We start from the raw sequence: 15181 nt of genomic DNA on the forward strand, positions 1-15181 counted from the left end.
CATTAGACATAGGCTACCCCGGTGAGGAGGGGTGCAGACACCAGCACTGCAATAGGTCTCAATGCTGCAATGAATCCTCATTGCCTCCTTCCTCTACTGCCCATCTACTTTACCCTCACTCTCAGGCAGCATCTTGGGTGCTCCCGATGGCTTACCTGGTAATAAAACTCAGGCCTTCAAATCTTAAGGGTCTGAGTCCCTGGTCATTATGCCATTCTCAGGCTATAGCAACTGCATTTGTATATTTATTATCAAATTTAGAAAACAGAGTATCTAGAGGCGCTCAAATGAATCACCTGAGTGGAAAACATATTCTTCTTTATGTAGCAGCAGCCTTATCTCCTTCTGGTGACCAAAGCCAATTACTTCTGCCAGGATGGTGATTCCTCTTCCTGCCTTCTGGTCCCTTGGCATGAAGAGCTTAGAGAGCCCAGTTGACGGTCATGGTAGGAGTATTCCCTTTTAGGAACCAGGACCCTTAATTATTCAGAATCCAGACTTTCAGGAATGGAAAGTACAAATTCTCAGAATGAATCATTAGAAGTGAAGGAAAGTGGAGATACTCTTTCTCCCAACTTCTGACTTCCAGATCTATGTATTCTACCTATTGGGGAAACAGCACCATATAAAAGTCATTTATTTAGTGGGGTTTTTGTTTGTTTGTTAGAGAGAGAGACAGAGACAGAACACAGAAAGACAGAGAGAGAGAGAGAGAGAGAGAGAGAGAGAGAGAGAATCCCAAGCAGGCTCCACACTCAGCACTGAGCCAAAATTAAGAGTAGGATGTCCACGGGCGCCTGGGTGGCTCAGTTAAGCGTCTGACTTCGGCCCAGGTCATGTTCTCATGGGTTCTTGAGTTCAAACCCCACATCAGGCTCTGTGCTGACAGCTCAGAGCCTGGAGCCTGCTTCTGATTCTATGTCTCCCTCTCCCTCTGCCCCTCCCCTACTCTCGCTCTCTCTCTCTGTCAAAAATAAAATTAAGTTAAATTAAAAAAAAAAGAGTAGGATGCCCAACTGACTGAGCCACCCAGACGCCCCCAAAGTCATTTATTTAGGATGTGCATCGCATTATGGTGGATGGCATGCCATCTTCATAAGATGTTGTCTCTGAGCCAGTTATCCCATCATACTCATCACTTCTGGGTATTGCACCATGTGATAGGAACAGTGTACCTCCTGGTTATGTGTCTGTTCCAGCATTTCCTTTAATGTTAAGTAGGTCCCTTTGTCTGACACAATAGTATGTGGAATCTCATAATGGGGGATTAAATATTCCATATGCTCGTGGATAATGGTACTGGCTGAGGATCTGTGGATAGAGAAAGCAAACCCATACCTATTCTTGTCCAATGTGTTTATTCTTCGCAAAATGAATGGCTACCCCTTCCAGGGTATCCAAAGTAATTAACCTGTTATCAAGCGGTTGCTTGGGCTCTTGGAGAAGTTGTACCATGCTGGGCCTTCAGTGCTGGTTTCTTTTATGAAAAGGTTGGACATTCAGTCGCTGCAACAGTTAGATCAGCCTTGTTACGTGGGACCCAGGCTGTTGCATCCACATATAGCTTCCATCCCTGCTACCATGACAATTTCATTCATTTGCCCATCAAGCAAGCAATGGAGTGGCTGATGACAGAGGGCCTATCACCGGATGATATGTGGTTTATTAGTGCCTCTTCTATGATGGATGTTCTCTGATATGCATTAGCATATGAAATAAAGGTCTTCGCACTCTGCGCCCACTTCAACTGCATGGCTTTACCCTAATCCTCACTGTCTACCATTGTCCCCCCAGTCTTCCAAGCTCTCTGCTTCCAGACCCCTGACCAGATGGTCAAGCTATCCAGCATTGCCCACGAATCCCTGTGTTCTCATTTCTTCGCAGGCAAAGTGGCTGACTGAGTGCGACGACATCTCCTTACCGCTAATCTTTCAGGACCATGCTGAGTGAGGCGGCAGTGCAGCCTCTGTTCATTTCCAGCTTTCACCAACAAACCCAATCGAGCCATTTGTGAATCTGTCTCAGGCTTTTCCCTCTTGCATCACCTGATCATTGAGAGGGGAGATGAGCGGCGGTGTCCCGGTAAATGTGTAACAACCAGCTTACTGAAAAAAAGGAAAAAAATATGTGATTTGCAGCATTGGCTCACTTTCGTGGGAGAAATACTTCTACTGTGGTCGGTTTCCAACTATCCACGGGATGTCAGCGGGATGGCAACATTCCTGAAAATTTAACAATGAGCTCGCGCGAGCTGGTACGAACTGGCCGCAGCATACCATTACAGCTGAGGGAGGGGTGGTGTAGACCGGGGGCGGATGATTGAGCTACATGCCCGCTTCCCGCTCTGGCAGTTTTGTGCTTCCTGGTTTTATTGACGTCCAGTCCTAAAGGTTCCTCTTCCACCTGGGCCCATCCCACTCTATGGTTTGGAGAAAGTCATAGAACCTGGCTCACGAGGAGCAGTTCTAGCGTCATGGTCACTTGATGTTCTATGACAAGGTCCCTGCCTCGGTTGGGGCCTGATAGTGCTCCCAAAGCTGTTTTGTGAAAGGTGTTCAACTCTCTGTCGTAGTTGATAGGGTTTTGATCCAGAACCCTATGGATCCACATTGTGACTCTCCAATTGTAGTTACGTAAAATCCACGTGACGTCTCTTTCCGTCACTGATATCCCTAACGTCATAGGATCTGCTGAGCGGTATGGCCCAGAAGGCTAGCTGTTTGCCCTCCAGCCTGGACCCGTGGCAGAGTCCTTTCCAGCTGTGTGACACAGGCTCCAGGCTCTGAGCTATCAGCACAGAGCCCAACACGGGGCTTGAACTTGTAAACCACGAGATCATGACCCGAGCTAAAGTCGGATGCTTAACCGACTGAGCCACCCAGGTGCCCCGGAGTATATTGCTTTTAGAACTTGAAGAGACTAACCTGGCAGGCATTGTGCATGATGGCGAGGAGGGGATGTCCCCGCATAGTGAAGATCACTAGACTCTAAAAAATTACTTATGGGGCAGGCTCCTGAATCTTTTAAGGTTTGCCTCCTTCAAGAGTGCGTGTGAATTACCAAGGCCTCCAAACTCCCAGCCACTCATTTATTTGGTCTCGCTAGTATGATGGCACCAATTTCCCAGACCAGTGTGATATTCTGTGGGAGGTCCAGCTGGTTCATGTCTCCTTAGGCTCTGTTATAACAGAGGACGGCAGAGTTAACACAGCACTGGGGCAAGTCTATAAATGGAAACTGTTGCGTACTCCAAAGGAATGTGAATTCTGATTCTTGTTTTGATAGGGATAGAAAAAGGGTGGATTTGCCAGATCACTGCCACATGTCACATACCTGAGTCCATGCTAATCTGCTCTGGCGGAGGTAACACACCTGACACAGCAGCTGCCATTGGGGACGCTATTAATTAGGTTTGTGATAGTCAATTGCCATTTTCCAGAATCTGGCTGGATTTTGCAGCGTCCAGACCAGTAAATTAAATGGGGGTATGATGCAGACTCCCACCCATCCATCTTTCAGATCTTTAAGGGAAGCAACAATTTTTACCTTCTTTCTCTCATTTCTTTTTAACGTGGCAAAATATATACAACATGATGGTTGCCATTTTAACCATGAAGTGTATGGTTCGGTGGTATTAAGTGTGTTCACATTGTTGTGCATATACTCATCTCTAGAAGGGTTTCGTGTTTCAAATGGAAACTCTGTACTCATTAAACAAGAAATTCCCATTTCTACCTCTCCCCAGCCCCTGACAACCACCATTTTACTTTCTGTCTCTATGAACTTGACCACTCTAGGCACCTCACATGAGTGGAATCATATAGTACATGTCCTTTGGAGCGGGGAGGGGCAGGGGAGAGGGAGAGAGAGAATCTTAAGCAGGCTCTATGCCTGGCACGGAGGGGGCCTGATGCGGGGCTCGACGCGGGGCTCGACGCGGGGCTCCATCTCACAGCCGTGAGATCACGACCTGAGCTGAAATCAAGAGTCATTAACCAACTGAGCTACTCCATTTTGCATTCTCAACAGCAGTGCACAAGGTTTCCAGTTTCTTCACATCCTTGCCAATATTTGTTTTATTTGTCATAGTAGCCATCCTAATGGGTGTAAAAGTGGCTTCCCATTGTGTGTGTTTTTTTTTTCTTTTAACGTTTTATTTATTTATTTTGAGAGAGACAGAGACAGCAGGAGTAGGGGAGGGGCAGAGAGAGAGAGAGAGGGAGAGAGAGAATCCCAAGCAGGTTCCTAGCTGCCAGCACAGAGCCCAACGTGGGCCTTGAATTCACGAAACCACAAGATCATGACCTGAGCTGAAACCAAGAGTCGGACACTTGGTGTCTCTCCCAGGTGACCCTCCCATTGTGGTATGAATTTACATTTCCCTAATGACTAGTGATGTTGAGCATCTTTACATGTACTTATCGGTCATCTGTGTATCTACTTTGGAGAAATGTCTATTAAAATCCTTTCCCCATTTTCGGGGCGCCTGGGTGGCTCAGTCGGTTAAGCGACCGACTTCAGCTCAGGTCACGATCTCGCGGTCCATGAGTTCGAGCTCCGCGTCGGGCTCTGGGCTGATGGCTCAGAGCCTGGAGCCTGCTTCCGATTCTGTGTCTCCCTCTCTCTGCCCCTCCCCGGTTCATGCTCTGTCTCTCTCTGTCTCAAAAATAAATAAAACGTTAAAAAAAAATTTAAAATCCTTTCCCCATTTTCAAAAAAATGTTTATTTTTGAGAAAGGGAGGGGGAGGGGCAGAGGCTATGAAGTAGATTCCCTGCAAACAGGAATGAGCCCACCTCGGGACTCAAACTCTCGAACTGTGACATCATGACCCAAGCCGAAGTCGGAAGCTCAACTGACTGAGTCACCCAGGTTCTCCTGAATCCTTTATTTATTTTTAAAGTAAGCTCAACGGACTGAGTCACCCAGGTTCTTCTGAATCCTTTACTTATTTTTAAAGTAAGTCGTTTTTCTTGTTTCCCTAGGTTGATTTTGTAACTGTTTTCTATTCCTTATAGTTTTTTCTTTATTTCTTTTTTCACCTGTTCTTTTGCTTGCCTTCCGTGGTTTAAATTGAGTGTTTTATATAATTCTATCATATCTCCTCTCTTTATTTAAAAAATTTTAAAAATGTTTATTATTTATTATTGAGAGACAGAGTGAGAGCAGGGGAGGGGAAGAGAGAGGGAGGGAGACACAGAATCTGAAGCAGGCTCCAGGCTGTCAGCACAGAGCCCAACGCAGGGCTCAAACCCACGAACCATGAGATCATGACCCGGGCTGAAGTCGGACGCTTAGCCTACTGAGCCACCCAGGTGCCCCTATTGTATCTCCTGCCTTAACGTGTCCCTTACACTTAAATTTAGTTGTTGCCATGCACACCCTCTTGGCTCCTGCAGGTACCTGTTAGCTAGGTCTCACAGCCTTTGTGGGACAGGGTCACTTTCCAATATTATCAACCCTAAGATGTCCCTGGAATATCATATGTTGTGACTTCACTTTATTGCCTAGTAGTCAGCAGGGGAAGTGGGGGTATATCCTGAGAGAAGTGCATTATTATCCCGCAGACAGGAGGCCTGTCACTAATTCACAAGCAAGGGCCACTAGCTTTTAATAGGGAGGAGTGGGGCATTTGGGCAGTCTCAGCAGGTTGAAGGGAATTTAGAAATTCAACATTGTTCAGGTGTATCAACCTAAGTGCCCCCATCCCATGCGTGACAGTTCCACTCTTTCCCTACCGGGGCCCTGCCTTTGACATATCACGTCTGCCTACGTTGAGAGTTTAATCTTTGCAAGTTTCCACTTGGCTTTCTGTACTGTCGGGTTTAAGTCCTGGGACTGGTCCTCAGTGTTCTCTGCCTTCCCACCGCAGGAGATGAGAACTTCTTTATATGCTCCCAAAAGGTCTTCTGGTGTTCACACTTGACTTTGAATTGCACATCTACCACTCTAATCATTGATTATCTCTCCAAAGCATCAACTCCATTTAGCATAGCCATCACATCCTATATGTTTACAGTTACTATTTCCCTCATATTTTGACAGCAATGCATGTTCTTTCACTATATACCACAGGCTCTTTCCCAGTACACCATGGGCAAAACTTTTAACAATTGCCCTGTTTTCTCGTCGTGGTAGCTATGTTCTACCTATCAACACTGATTCATTGCGGGCCGGCGACCAGTGGCCAACTTCAAAATGCAACCACGGCGTCTGCTTTCTTGGACCGTTCCTGGCACCAAATCTTTTCGAGCGGGTTCCATGAAAAGTAAACTCTGAACTCTGGGGGCGCCTGGGTGGCTCAGTCGGTTAAGCCTCTGACTTCAGCTGGGGTTGTGATCTCATGGTTTGTGGATTCGGGCCCCGCGTGAGGCTCTGTGCTGACAGCTCGGAGACTGGGGCCTGCTTCGGATTCTGTGACTCCCTCTCTCTCTGCCCTTCTCTCTCTCTAAAATAAATAAACATTAATTTTTTTTTTTTTTAAAAGTAAACTCTGAAGCAAAGATCAATGTTCAGGAAGTTTATTAAGGAGTACACTTAGGACCAACACCGGTGGAAGGGAAGAGAGGACAGCAGGATCAGACAGTGAAAAAGATGGGCTGTGATGCTTTTGCATAATGCAGGATTTGACTGGCCTTTGTCCCTGGTTCCTGAGAGGTAACTTCTAAACCCTTGGAGTTTCCCAAGTGATAGGACTGTTTTTGCCATTTATGGTGGGTCTTTGGACCACACTTGAGTTTGCTAATAAGATGGTGCAGGGTGAGGGCTGGTCATGCCAGAAAGACAAACCCTGCGATTAAAAGGTTGAGGTTTTGAGGGGCGCCTGGGTGGCTCAGTCGGTTACGTGGCCGACTTGGGCTCAGGTCGTGATCTCACCCGTTTGTGGGTTCGAGCCCTGCATCCAGTTCTTTGCTGCCAGCTTGGAGCCTGGAGCCTGCTTCAGATTTTGTGTCTCCCTCTCTCTCTGCCCTTCCCCTCCCCTCCCCCCCCCCACTCTGTCTCTTTTAAAAATAAACATTAAAAAGAATTAAAAAAAAAAAGTTTGGGGCTTTGAGCCTCTTGACATCAGCCCAACCTCCTGACCTTTAGGGAGGAGAAAAGGGGCTGGAGATTGAGTTCAATCATGGGGCTAATGATTCAATCAATTATGGCTACAAAATGAAACCCCAGTAAAAACTCTGGATACTGAAACTTGGTGGAGCTTCCTGGTTTGTGAATACATTCACGTGCTGGGAGTGTGATGTGTCCTAATTCCACAGGCAGAGGGTACAGAAGCTCTGGGTTCAGGACCCTCCCAGACCTCATGCTATTTCTTCATCTGACCGGTCCTAATTCGTATCCTTTATAATAAAATTGTACTCATAATGATAGTGCTTTCCTGAGTTCTGTGAGTCATTGTAGCAAACTAGTGAACCTGAGGGAGTTGTGGGGGAACCTGAATTTGCAGCCAGTTAGTCAGAAGTGCAGGTGGCCTGGGCCCCCTGAACTTGTGGATGGCATCTGGAGCAAGGCCAGTCTTGTTGAGGACTATACTCCTAACTGTGGGGTCTGAGCTAACTCTCTGGGTGGTTACCAACCGAACCGTATTGCGGTACAGAAGATGCCATTATAACAACAGCCCCAGATGACCTCGCAGGGAGCTCTGAGACTCTGGAGCTCACAGTTGTCCCAAGTTAGGAAGAAGGACGAGGTGCATATACTTCCACACTGTATTCAAAATGCCATTGGGGACCTTCCCTTAGCCAATGAGCTTCCTGAAAGGAGCTGACAGCTAAAGGATGGCTTCAGGTAGCCTTTTTGGGAACTGAGGGATGTCTTTCATTCTTGGCAGGATTTCCATGGCCAATCATAGTGCCGACTACACTTTGTAACCATTTCTATCCATTAAGTGGTGGAGAGAGGACAGGGTGATTAAAGGCAGTACTGAAGATTCTTGCAAATTAGTAGGCATTTTGCTGCTAAAGAGAATCCAAAGCAGGGGATTTGTGGCAACTGATCCTGGCAATTGCTCAAGGGTGATCATACTGTCTTCGCACTTAAAACTTTATGATGCCCTCCTGTTGCTCTTGGGAAGGATAAAGTCTCCACATCCTTAGCAAAACCCCTCAGGCTCTGCATGATGTGGTCCCTTCTTGGATCTGCAGGATAATGTCTTCCTCATCTCGTTGCGGTAGTTTGTTCGGTCTATGGATTGCATCTGACCTTTGAAAGTTTTGGGGCCTTTGCACAGGCTGTTTTCTCTGTTTGGAATGCTTTCCTCTTTTTGCCTGACCAATTTGTACCCGTTTTTTAGGTCTTTGTTTACATGTCTTTTTCTCAGGTCTCCCCTAACACTCATTCTGGTCAGAACCACTTGTTATGTGTGTGCAGAGCACCTGTCTCCTTTAGATGGCCCTTTTAGCGCTTATCAGAGCTTTAACAAATGACAGGTATTTTCGTACGTAGCTGTTTAATGCCTCTCTTCCTTTGATAAGTGTTACGAAGGCAGGAGCTATGACTATTTTGTTCTGTCTAGTCTCCCCAGGACTAAACTCAGTGCCTGACATGGGGGTTTAATAAACACTCATTGAGTGAGTAAGTACATGAAGTAATTAAGATAGACAATAGTGATGCAGTGTAGTGGTTAATAGTGTGGCTCTGTAGTCAGGCTGGGTTCAAATCTTCCAAATCCTAACTTGTCTACCCAGAGCCCTGTAAATGAGTCCTCCCCTCGTACAATGTAGAAAATTCAGTTTATCAGTCCACATTGAGTTTGTCAGATTCGTGGAACTTGTCCTTAATAACCAAACTCTAGGAGAACAATGTGGAATAAGAATACCTACTTAGCAGCAGCACAGCATAGCACTTAAACACAGTCTGGGAATCCCAGAACTGTGATCTTGCCCACAGTGCTTAACCCTGTCTGTGCATGTTTCCTCATCTGTAAAGGAGTCCAGCTCATAGCACCTAGCTGAAAGTTGTTGTAAGGGCCAGATAGGTTAAAATATATAAGAAACAGGGGCGCCTGGGTGGCTCAGTCGGTTAAGCATCTGACTCTTGATTTCCGTTCAGGTCATAATTTCCCAGTGGTGGGATCGAGCCCTGCATCAGGCTCCACGCTATCAGCCCAGAGCCTGCTTGAGAATTTCTCTCTCCCTTTCTCTGCCCTTCCCTGGCTCGCTCTCTCTCAAATAAATAAATGAACTTAAGAAAATATTTATATACGTGAAACAGTGTCTGGTACGCATTAAGTTCTTTATATGCATTTGCTATTTTCATTATCGTTAATTTAGGTTGGAAGACATCTCTGACTGGACATTTGGAGCTGGTTAGTTGCATGAGACGTTCCCTCCAGGTGAATAAATTCATGCCACAGACAAATAATAGATCAAAGGTTTGTCTAGTAGATAAAGAGTTGGTGTAAAGGAAGTATTTCCTGGCATTTCCAGGAAGCTCTAGGGACCTGGTGGGTGGCTCTTCTCTCTTCTAGGGCCAGTTGTATCTAAAAATCCAAGGTAGAACATCTAGGCACAGGACTCTGCCCCTCCTTCCAAGCAGTGTGAACGTTCTGGCGGATTTTGGCTTTTTGTTCCCCTTATTATAGATTCCAGAAAGGCCACTATCTTTTGGTAGGTATGGCTTTTCTTCATTCAGATTACAACACAATTGATTAGGTTATCCTTTTCTTTCAGTACAACCTAGGACCGAGGCAGAAGCATCACTGTCTTGATTTCAGATCCTCCTTCACCAGGTCTCCTTAGACATTTAAGACAGGCTGATTCTCTTAGGGTGGATAGAATTCCAACTTTTCCATCATTATTTCTCCAAAATTTTAAAGTACTTAATGGTAGCCTTCAAACTGGGAAACACATATGCTCTGGGTGCAGAGACCCACAAAAGTCATAAAAGTCATTTCACCCCAACAATTTTCTATGGCTTTCGGATAGCTATTATGACCGTATGACTTATCTTCCCCAGGCTCAGTGTTCACATCTATTAACACCTACCTTGCAGTGTCACTGTAAAAATGAGGACAGAAGTAGGGTTAACACTGTGGAATCCCATAATAGGCACACAGGGGGTAAAAAAAGCAAATTACGCCTTTACTGCCCGTTTCCTCTATTCTGGGAAAAAACATACATACAAACAAAATATAGATTGAATACAGGCCGCCCGTGCTAGTTTAAAAAAAAAAGGGCAAAATGGATCACGGAGAGTTTTGACATTTTCTCACCTCAGTTTCCCTGACATAATTGAAAGGGGTCTGGTCAGTGGCTGCAAGTTCTTTTAGATTTGGAGTTATAAAATACTGGCTTCCAAATTTGGCTCTGCCCTGTTTTTGCTGTTATGATCTTGATTAGTTTCTTAACCTCTCATGGTGTCAGACTCCCCTAAAGCCAGGATAATGGAGACGGATAAAATTCCCTAAGCAGGACTAGACTGTCTCCTCTCTGAATTTCCCAAATCAGAAGGGCAGGAAGGCCATAGTACATACACCTCTGAGCAGCCGCACCGTTGGCGGACAGAGCTCTCAGCGGGGAGGAAGCCGCCGAGGCGGAAGGAGGGCGGGCCTGGGATTCCCGCCTACGATGCGTGCGCGCGCACCACGCACGCATGCACGCATAGCACGCACAGCACGCTGCGGAAGCGCGCGCGCAGGCCCAGCCCTCGCCGCCGCCGCCATTTTAGCTCCTGGTTCCGGCCGCACGGTGTAGGCTGTTGTAGCGGGAGGGGTGGGGGTCCTCCAGAGTTAAGTAGCTGCCCTCGACTGTACCAATACAGCCGCCAGCTTCTTTTTCTTCTTCCTTCAAATCCGCGCGCTTGCAGAGTCCGAAGATGTCCAAGCGGCACCGGTTGGACCTGGGGGAGGATTACCCCTCCGGCAAGAAGCGTGCGGGGACCGATGGGTAAGCCAGGCCGGGGGCGCGAGGCAGCGGCTCGGGCTTTGTTGGGGTCCCCGCGGAGAGCGGGCCAGGGCCGGCCTAGCCACGTCGGCCCTGGAGCCCGACCCTTTGTTTCCCTCTGGGCTTGGCTCACTAGCGGCGGGTCGGGGAAAGCGGCGCCACTCCCGGTGTTCGGCTGGGCAAGGGCGCGGGGAGATGTGTGGTGCGGCCGCCGCCCGGCCCAATCGGGAGGGTGGAGAGGCCTGCGTGGCCACGAGGGCGCCTCCTCCCCGGGCCGAGCCAAGCAAGAGTCACTTCGAGGGGAGCAGCCGGGAGGAACCGCGGACCTCGTGGCCTGGGTTCCCGGTTAAGGCCTGGAGAGGGTGGGGGAGGGCGCGGCGGGAGTATTCCCTTCCAAGGGCACCAGGTATTTCTCAGGCCGAGCGACCGCGGAGAGGACCTTGCGGGGGGGTGGGGGGCGGCTGGGTGCCCCGCAAGGAGAAACGCGGAGGCCAGAAAGTGAGGGAAGCGCGTGGATTCTTGTGTAGGTTGGGATGGGGGTGGCGGGAGTTGAGTGAGGCGTGCGGACGAGTTCTCGGGGGAAGGGAGAGTAGAGGGCCTGCGGGGGAAAGGAAAATGTGGAGTATACCTGATGGGCAGGAGGCCTGGTGGTTTGGAGCCACTGCATTTGTAGTTTGGCGGGAGAGCTTGTGTCTCGGTCCATTCAAACACTTCAAAGTAGATACTAGGCAAACTTCCGCTCTCTGCGTACGCTCCCGCCATCTCCTTTATTTCCTGCTTTGGCTAAAACTGGTTGTTGGGCATCCCTGGGATGGGAATTAGAAGGCATTCCCCCCCCCCCCCCCACCTCCCCCAAGAAGTTCTCGTTTTCTGCCCCTCTGCTAGTAGCTTTCGAAACAGTCAGACACCTTTCAAAACGTTTTTAGTATTTATGGCAAAATGTCGCCCGTGGGGAGGTTGTTGGGGAGTTGAAATACAGACTCGTGATGTTTCCGATTGCTTTCCCTTCGCATTTTCTGAAAGCTACAGAGGAATTTAACAGTTGACTTTAGCAATTTCATCAAAATCGTTTCTTGTCCAGTGTGTGTTTTCATTCCTGAAGTTCAGAGATTTATTTGGATAACTCAGGCTAGAACACAAAAGTCTGAGTGTCCAAATACTTTTCACAATTTTATCCTTGCGTATGTGGAGAGAGCGTAAAGAATCACTGTCAAGCCATCTATATAACTTCTGTGAATTTTTGTCCGCCCAAAGTTCTTCATTTGGATTGGTTTCCAGGTGTCTGTTCAGTGTCTGGAGTATAAACCAGGGTAGGGTCTACTTTTTGATACCTTCCCCTGTTGAATGTGGAAAGCAGAAGTATGTAACATTTTAATCTTGTAATTTTTTTAGTTTTACAATGTTAGACATTCGTTTTCTCTATTTTTAGGCTGTTTTCTTTTTAGGATCTCTCCTCCCCTGCCCCCAGCAAAACTTTAGCACATTTGGGTTATAGTGTCACAGACTCCTTAGAGCTGGAAGTGACTTTGAAGAGTATAATCAGCTCCACTCAAGGGATGAGAGATGGAGACTCCGTTACGGTGGCTTGGGCTCTTAGTGTGTAGCTGGATCTGGAACCTTGGTCTTTTCATTCTCACTCTTGGCCATTTTCTTTACAGCACAGACCATGGCTGTAGTTAAGTCAATGCAGCCTATCCTAATGACATTTGTAACGGGTTGTAAAGTAGGGAGCACTTGGTTCTTGGTTCCTGTGAAGTAAAAATAAATTGCATCGCCTGGCTAAGATGCAACTGATGTCTCTCACAAGAGTTCACGTTGGAACAAAATACACTGGGATGCAGTGAATTCATTTATTCATATTTGTGTGTATGTGCACCATTTCAATGCTTTTCTTGAGATGAGTGGTTCCATGGTACATATAGAGCTGCTCCCTTTCTCTTGCAAAACAGATATGCTCCATAAAAATGTGGACGTTTTCGGGTCTGCGATGGTGACCCTATGATTCTCTTGGATGTTACAGGACATCTACCTGTCAGTGAAGGAGAGTTCTTTGGAATAAAGCCCAAGTTCTGAGATATTCTGGAGAGAAGTTTCTGTACGCATTTCTGTATCACTTCTCACAGAACAATTTTCTTTAACAGTGGGTTACAATGTTTGATAGTGCTTGGGTTCCCCCCTCCCCCCCCCAATTGGATAATTTTAAAAGTTAACTTGTGTTGACTGCTGTGGAGTCTTGAAGGGTTTTTTGTTTTTGGTCCTAATAGTTATTAGCAAGTGGTTTTATCTAAGGGAATAATAGGCTTGTCAGTCTTACGAACTCCACTGCTGAAAATGGCTGGCCCATTTCCCCAGAGAAGGAAGGTAATTTGGTGGAAGATTTCATTTAGATTCAAGTTCCCAAACTGTATCTGGCATTATTTAGTCTTGCTGTATTTTATTTGGAGATCAAGTACAAAAGTTGAAGGTTTCTGTTACATAGTGACCTTATTACTGCTTTTTTCATCATCCCACGTTTTCTGTAATAATATAAAATTATTACCAAAAAAGACAACTGAAGTATGGAGAAAACTTCATGAACATAGGGACATTATCCATTTTGATGTTTGTTTCAGAGATTACTTCCTTAAAAAAACATTTTTTTTTTTAACGTTTATTTTGTGTGAGATGGCATGAGTGGAGGAGGGTCAGAGAGAGAGGGAGACTGAGAATCCCAAGCAGGCTCTGCACTGTCAGTGCAGAGCCGGATGCGGGCGTGAACTCACGAATTGTGAGACGATGACCAGAGCTGAAGTCAAGACTCCGATGCTTAACCGACTGAGCCACCCAGGCCCCCCAGAAATTACTTCCTAATTGTGGACAAGTGAAACAAAACATGGGTAGAATACATAACTGTGCTCCCCAAAGGATTCTGGGTGCTTTGTATGTATAACCACATTTTCACTGCAGTCCTTTGATGAAAGTGAGGTTTTAAGTCACTTGCCCCAGGGAACAGAAGAAATGTCTATACTTAAAGATACAAAGAAAAGGCAGAAACTTCTCTGAAATCTTCATCCTCCTGTTTAACCCCTTGATGAGCATTGTATTTAGTCTTTGCATGGTTATTCACAAATATAAGTTGTAATATTTATTACCAGTGGGATGTTTCAATATTGGTTGTTTTTGCGTTTTGGTTTTTATTTACTAAGAAATGTGTCAAACAATAGAATAGATATACATTATCCTTTTCACTGGCTCTGTAATATTCTACTTGTAAAGGGGTATCATGACTTGTCTGCCCTGTTTCCTGTTTGTTGGTGTTTAGGTAGTTTCCCAGTCTTCATTATTTTACAAGTGAAAAGATTATTGATATGTATACATACATGTTTGTGCACTTCTATCCTTAGGAGAACTTCCAGAAGTGAGATTGCCAGATAAAAAAGAATGCTTATTTAAAATATTCTGATTTTAATAATCCGTTGACATCTTACAAGCAGTTCTTGTTATTTCATGTGGAATTTTCACATGGTATTGTAAATTAAAAAACAAACTTTAATGATAAGCATATTTATTGGGCATTTACTGTGTTCAGGCACAATTTTAAGCACACTGCGTATATTATTTAATTTTTGCAATACTGCACAAGACATATGAGTAGCCACATTTTACAAAGAAGTAACTGTGGTCATACTGTTAGCTTAAGTGCTGAGCCAGGGCAGTGGCTCAGACATTTAAGAAACAAGTGCTTCACGACTGTGTCATACTGTGTCTACCTGCCAGTACCGTGGCTGTGTGATCAATAAGCACTGTTTTTTACTCAGGTTTTTAAACATTACTCTTATCTCAATGAGTAAATCTTTGTGCCAACAAAACTCCTGTATAATAAAAGTGCTTGTTTAAAAAAAGAAGACATGCATGTACTTGGTAGTCTACACATTATTTATGAAGCAGCGGGTTTGAGAGTCCTCCCTAGCTGACTTAATTTTTATCCTCCCTCCGCCATTGAAAGTAGGTAGTTTGAATCATAGGCAGCATTTCAAGATGATTGAATTTACCCTCTGCATCCTTCCTGTTGCTTTCTTTCTTTTTTAAATTACGTATATACACACACACACGTGTGTGTGTGTGTGTGTGTGTATATATATGTATATATATATATATTTAATTTATTTTGAGAGAGACAGCACGGTAGGGGAGGAGCAGAGAGGAGGAGAGACAGAATCCCAAACAGGCTCTGTCCGCTCTGTCAGCACAGAGCCTGATGCAGGGCTTGAACTCACAAACCTTGAGATCAGGACCTGAGCTGATATCAAGAGTTGGACG

At 45.8% G+C, this 15181-nt stretch overlaps 1 protein-coding gene across 1 annotated transcript in view; it reads left to right on the plus strand.

The window, feature by feature from the left end:
• Positions 1-10652: 10652 nt before the first annotated feature.
• Positions 10653-15181, plus strand: part of DHX15 (DEAH-box helicase 15) — a 61824-nt gene continuing 57295 nt past the window's right edge. The window contains exon 1 of the mRNA XM_042936787.1: positions 10653-10885. Within this exon, the coding sequence (XP_042792721.1) occupies positions 10815-10885 (71 nt within the window). The 5' untranslated portion in view covers positions 10653-10814. The remainder of the gene's footprint in view (positions 10886-15181) is intronic.

The sequence above is a fragment of the Panthera leo genome, chromosome B1 (genome assembly GCF_018350215.1).
Source record: "Panthera leo isolate Ple1 chromosome B1, P.leo_Ple1_pat1.1, whole genome shotgun sequence".
NCBI lineage: Eukaryota > Metazoa > Chordata > Mammalia > Carnivora > Felidae > Panthera > Panthera leo.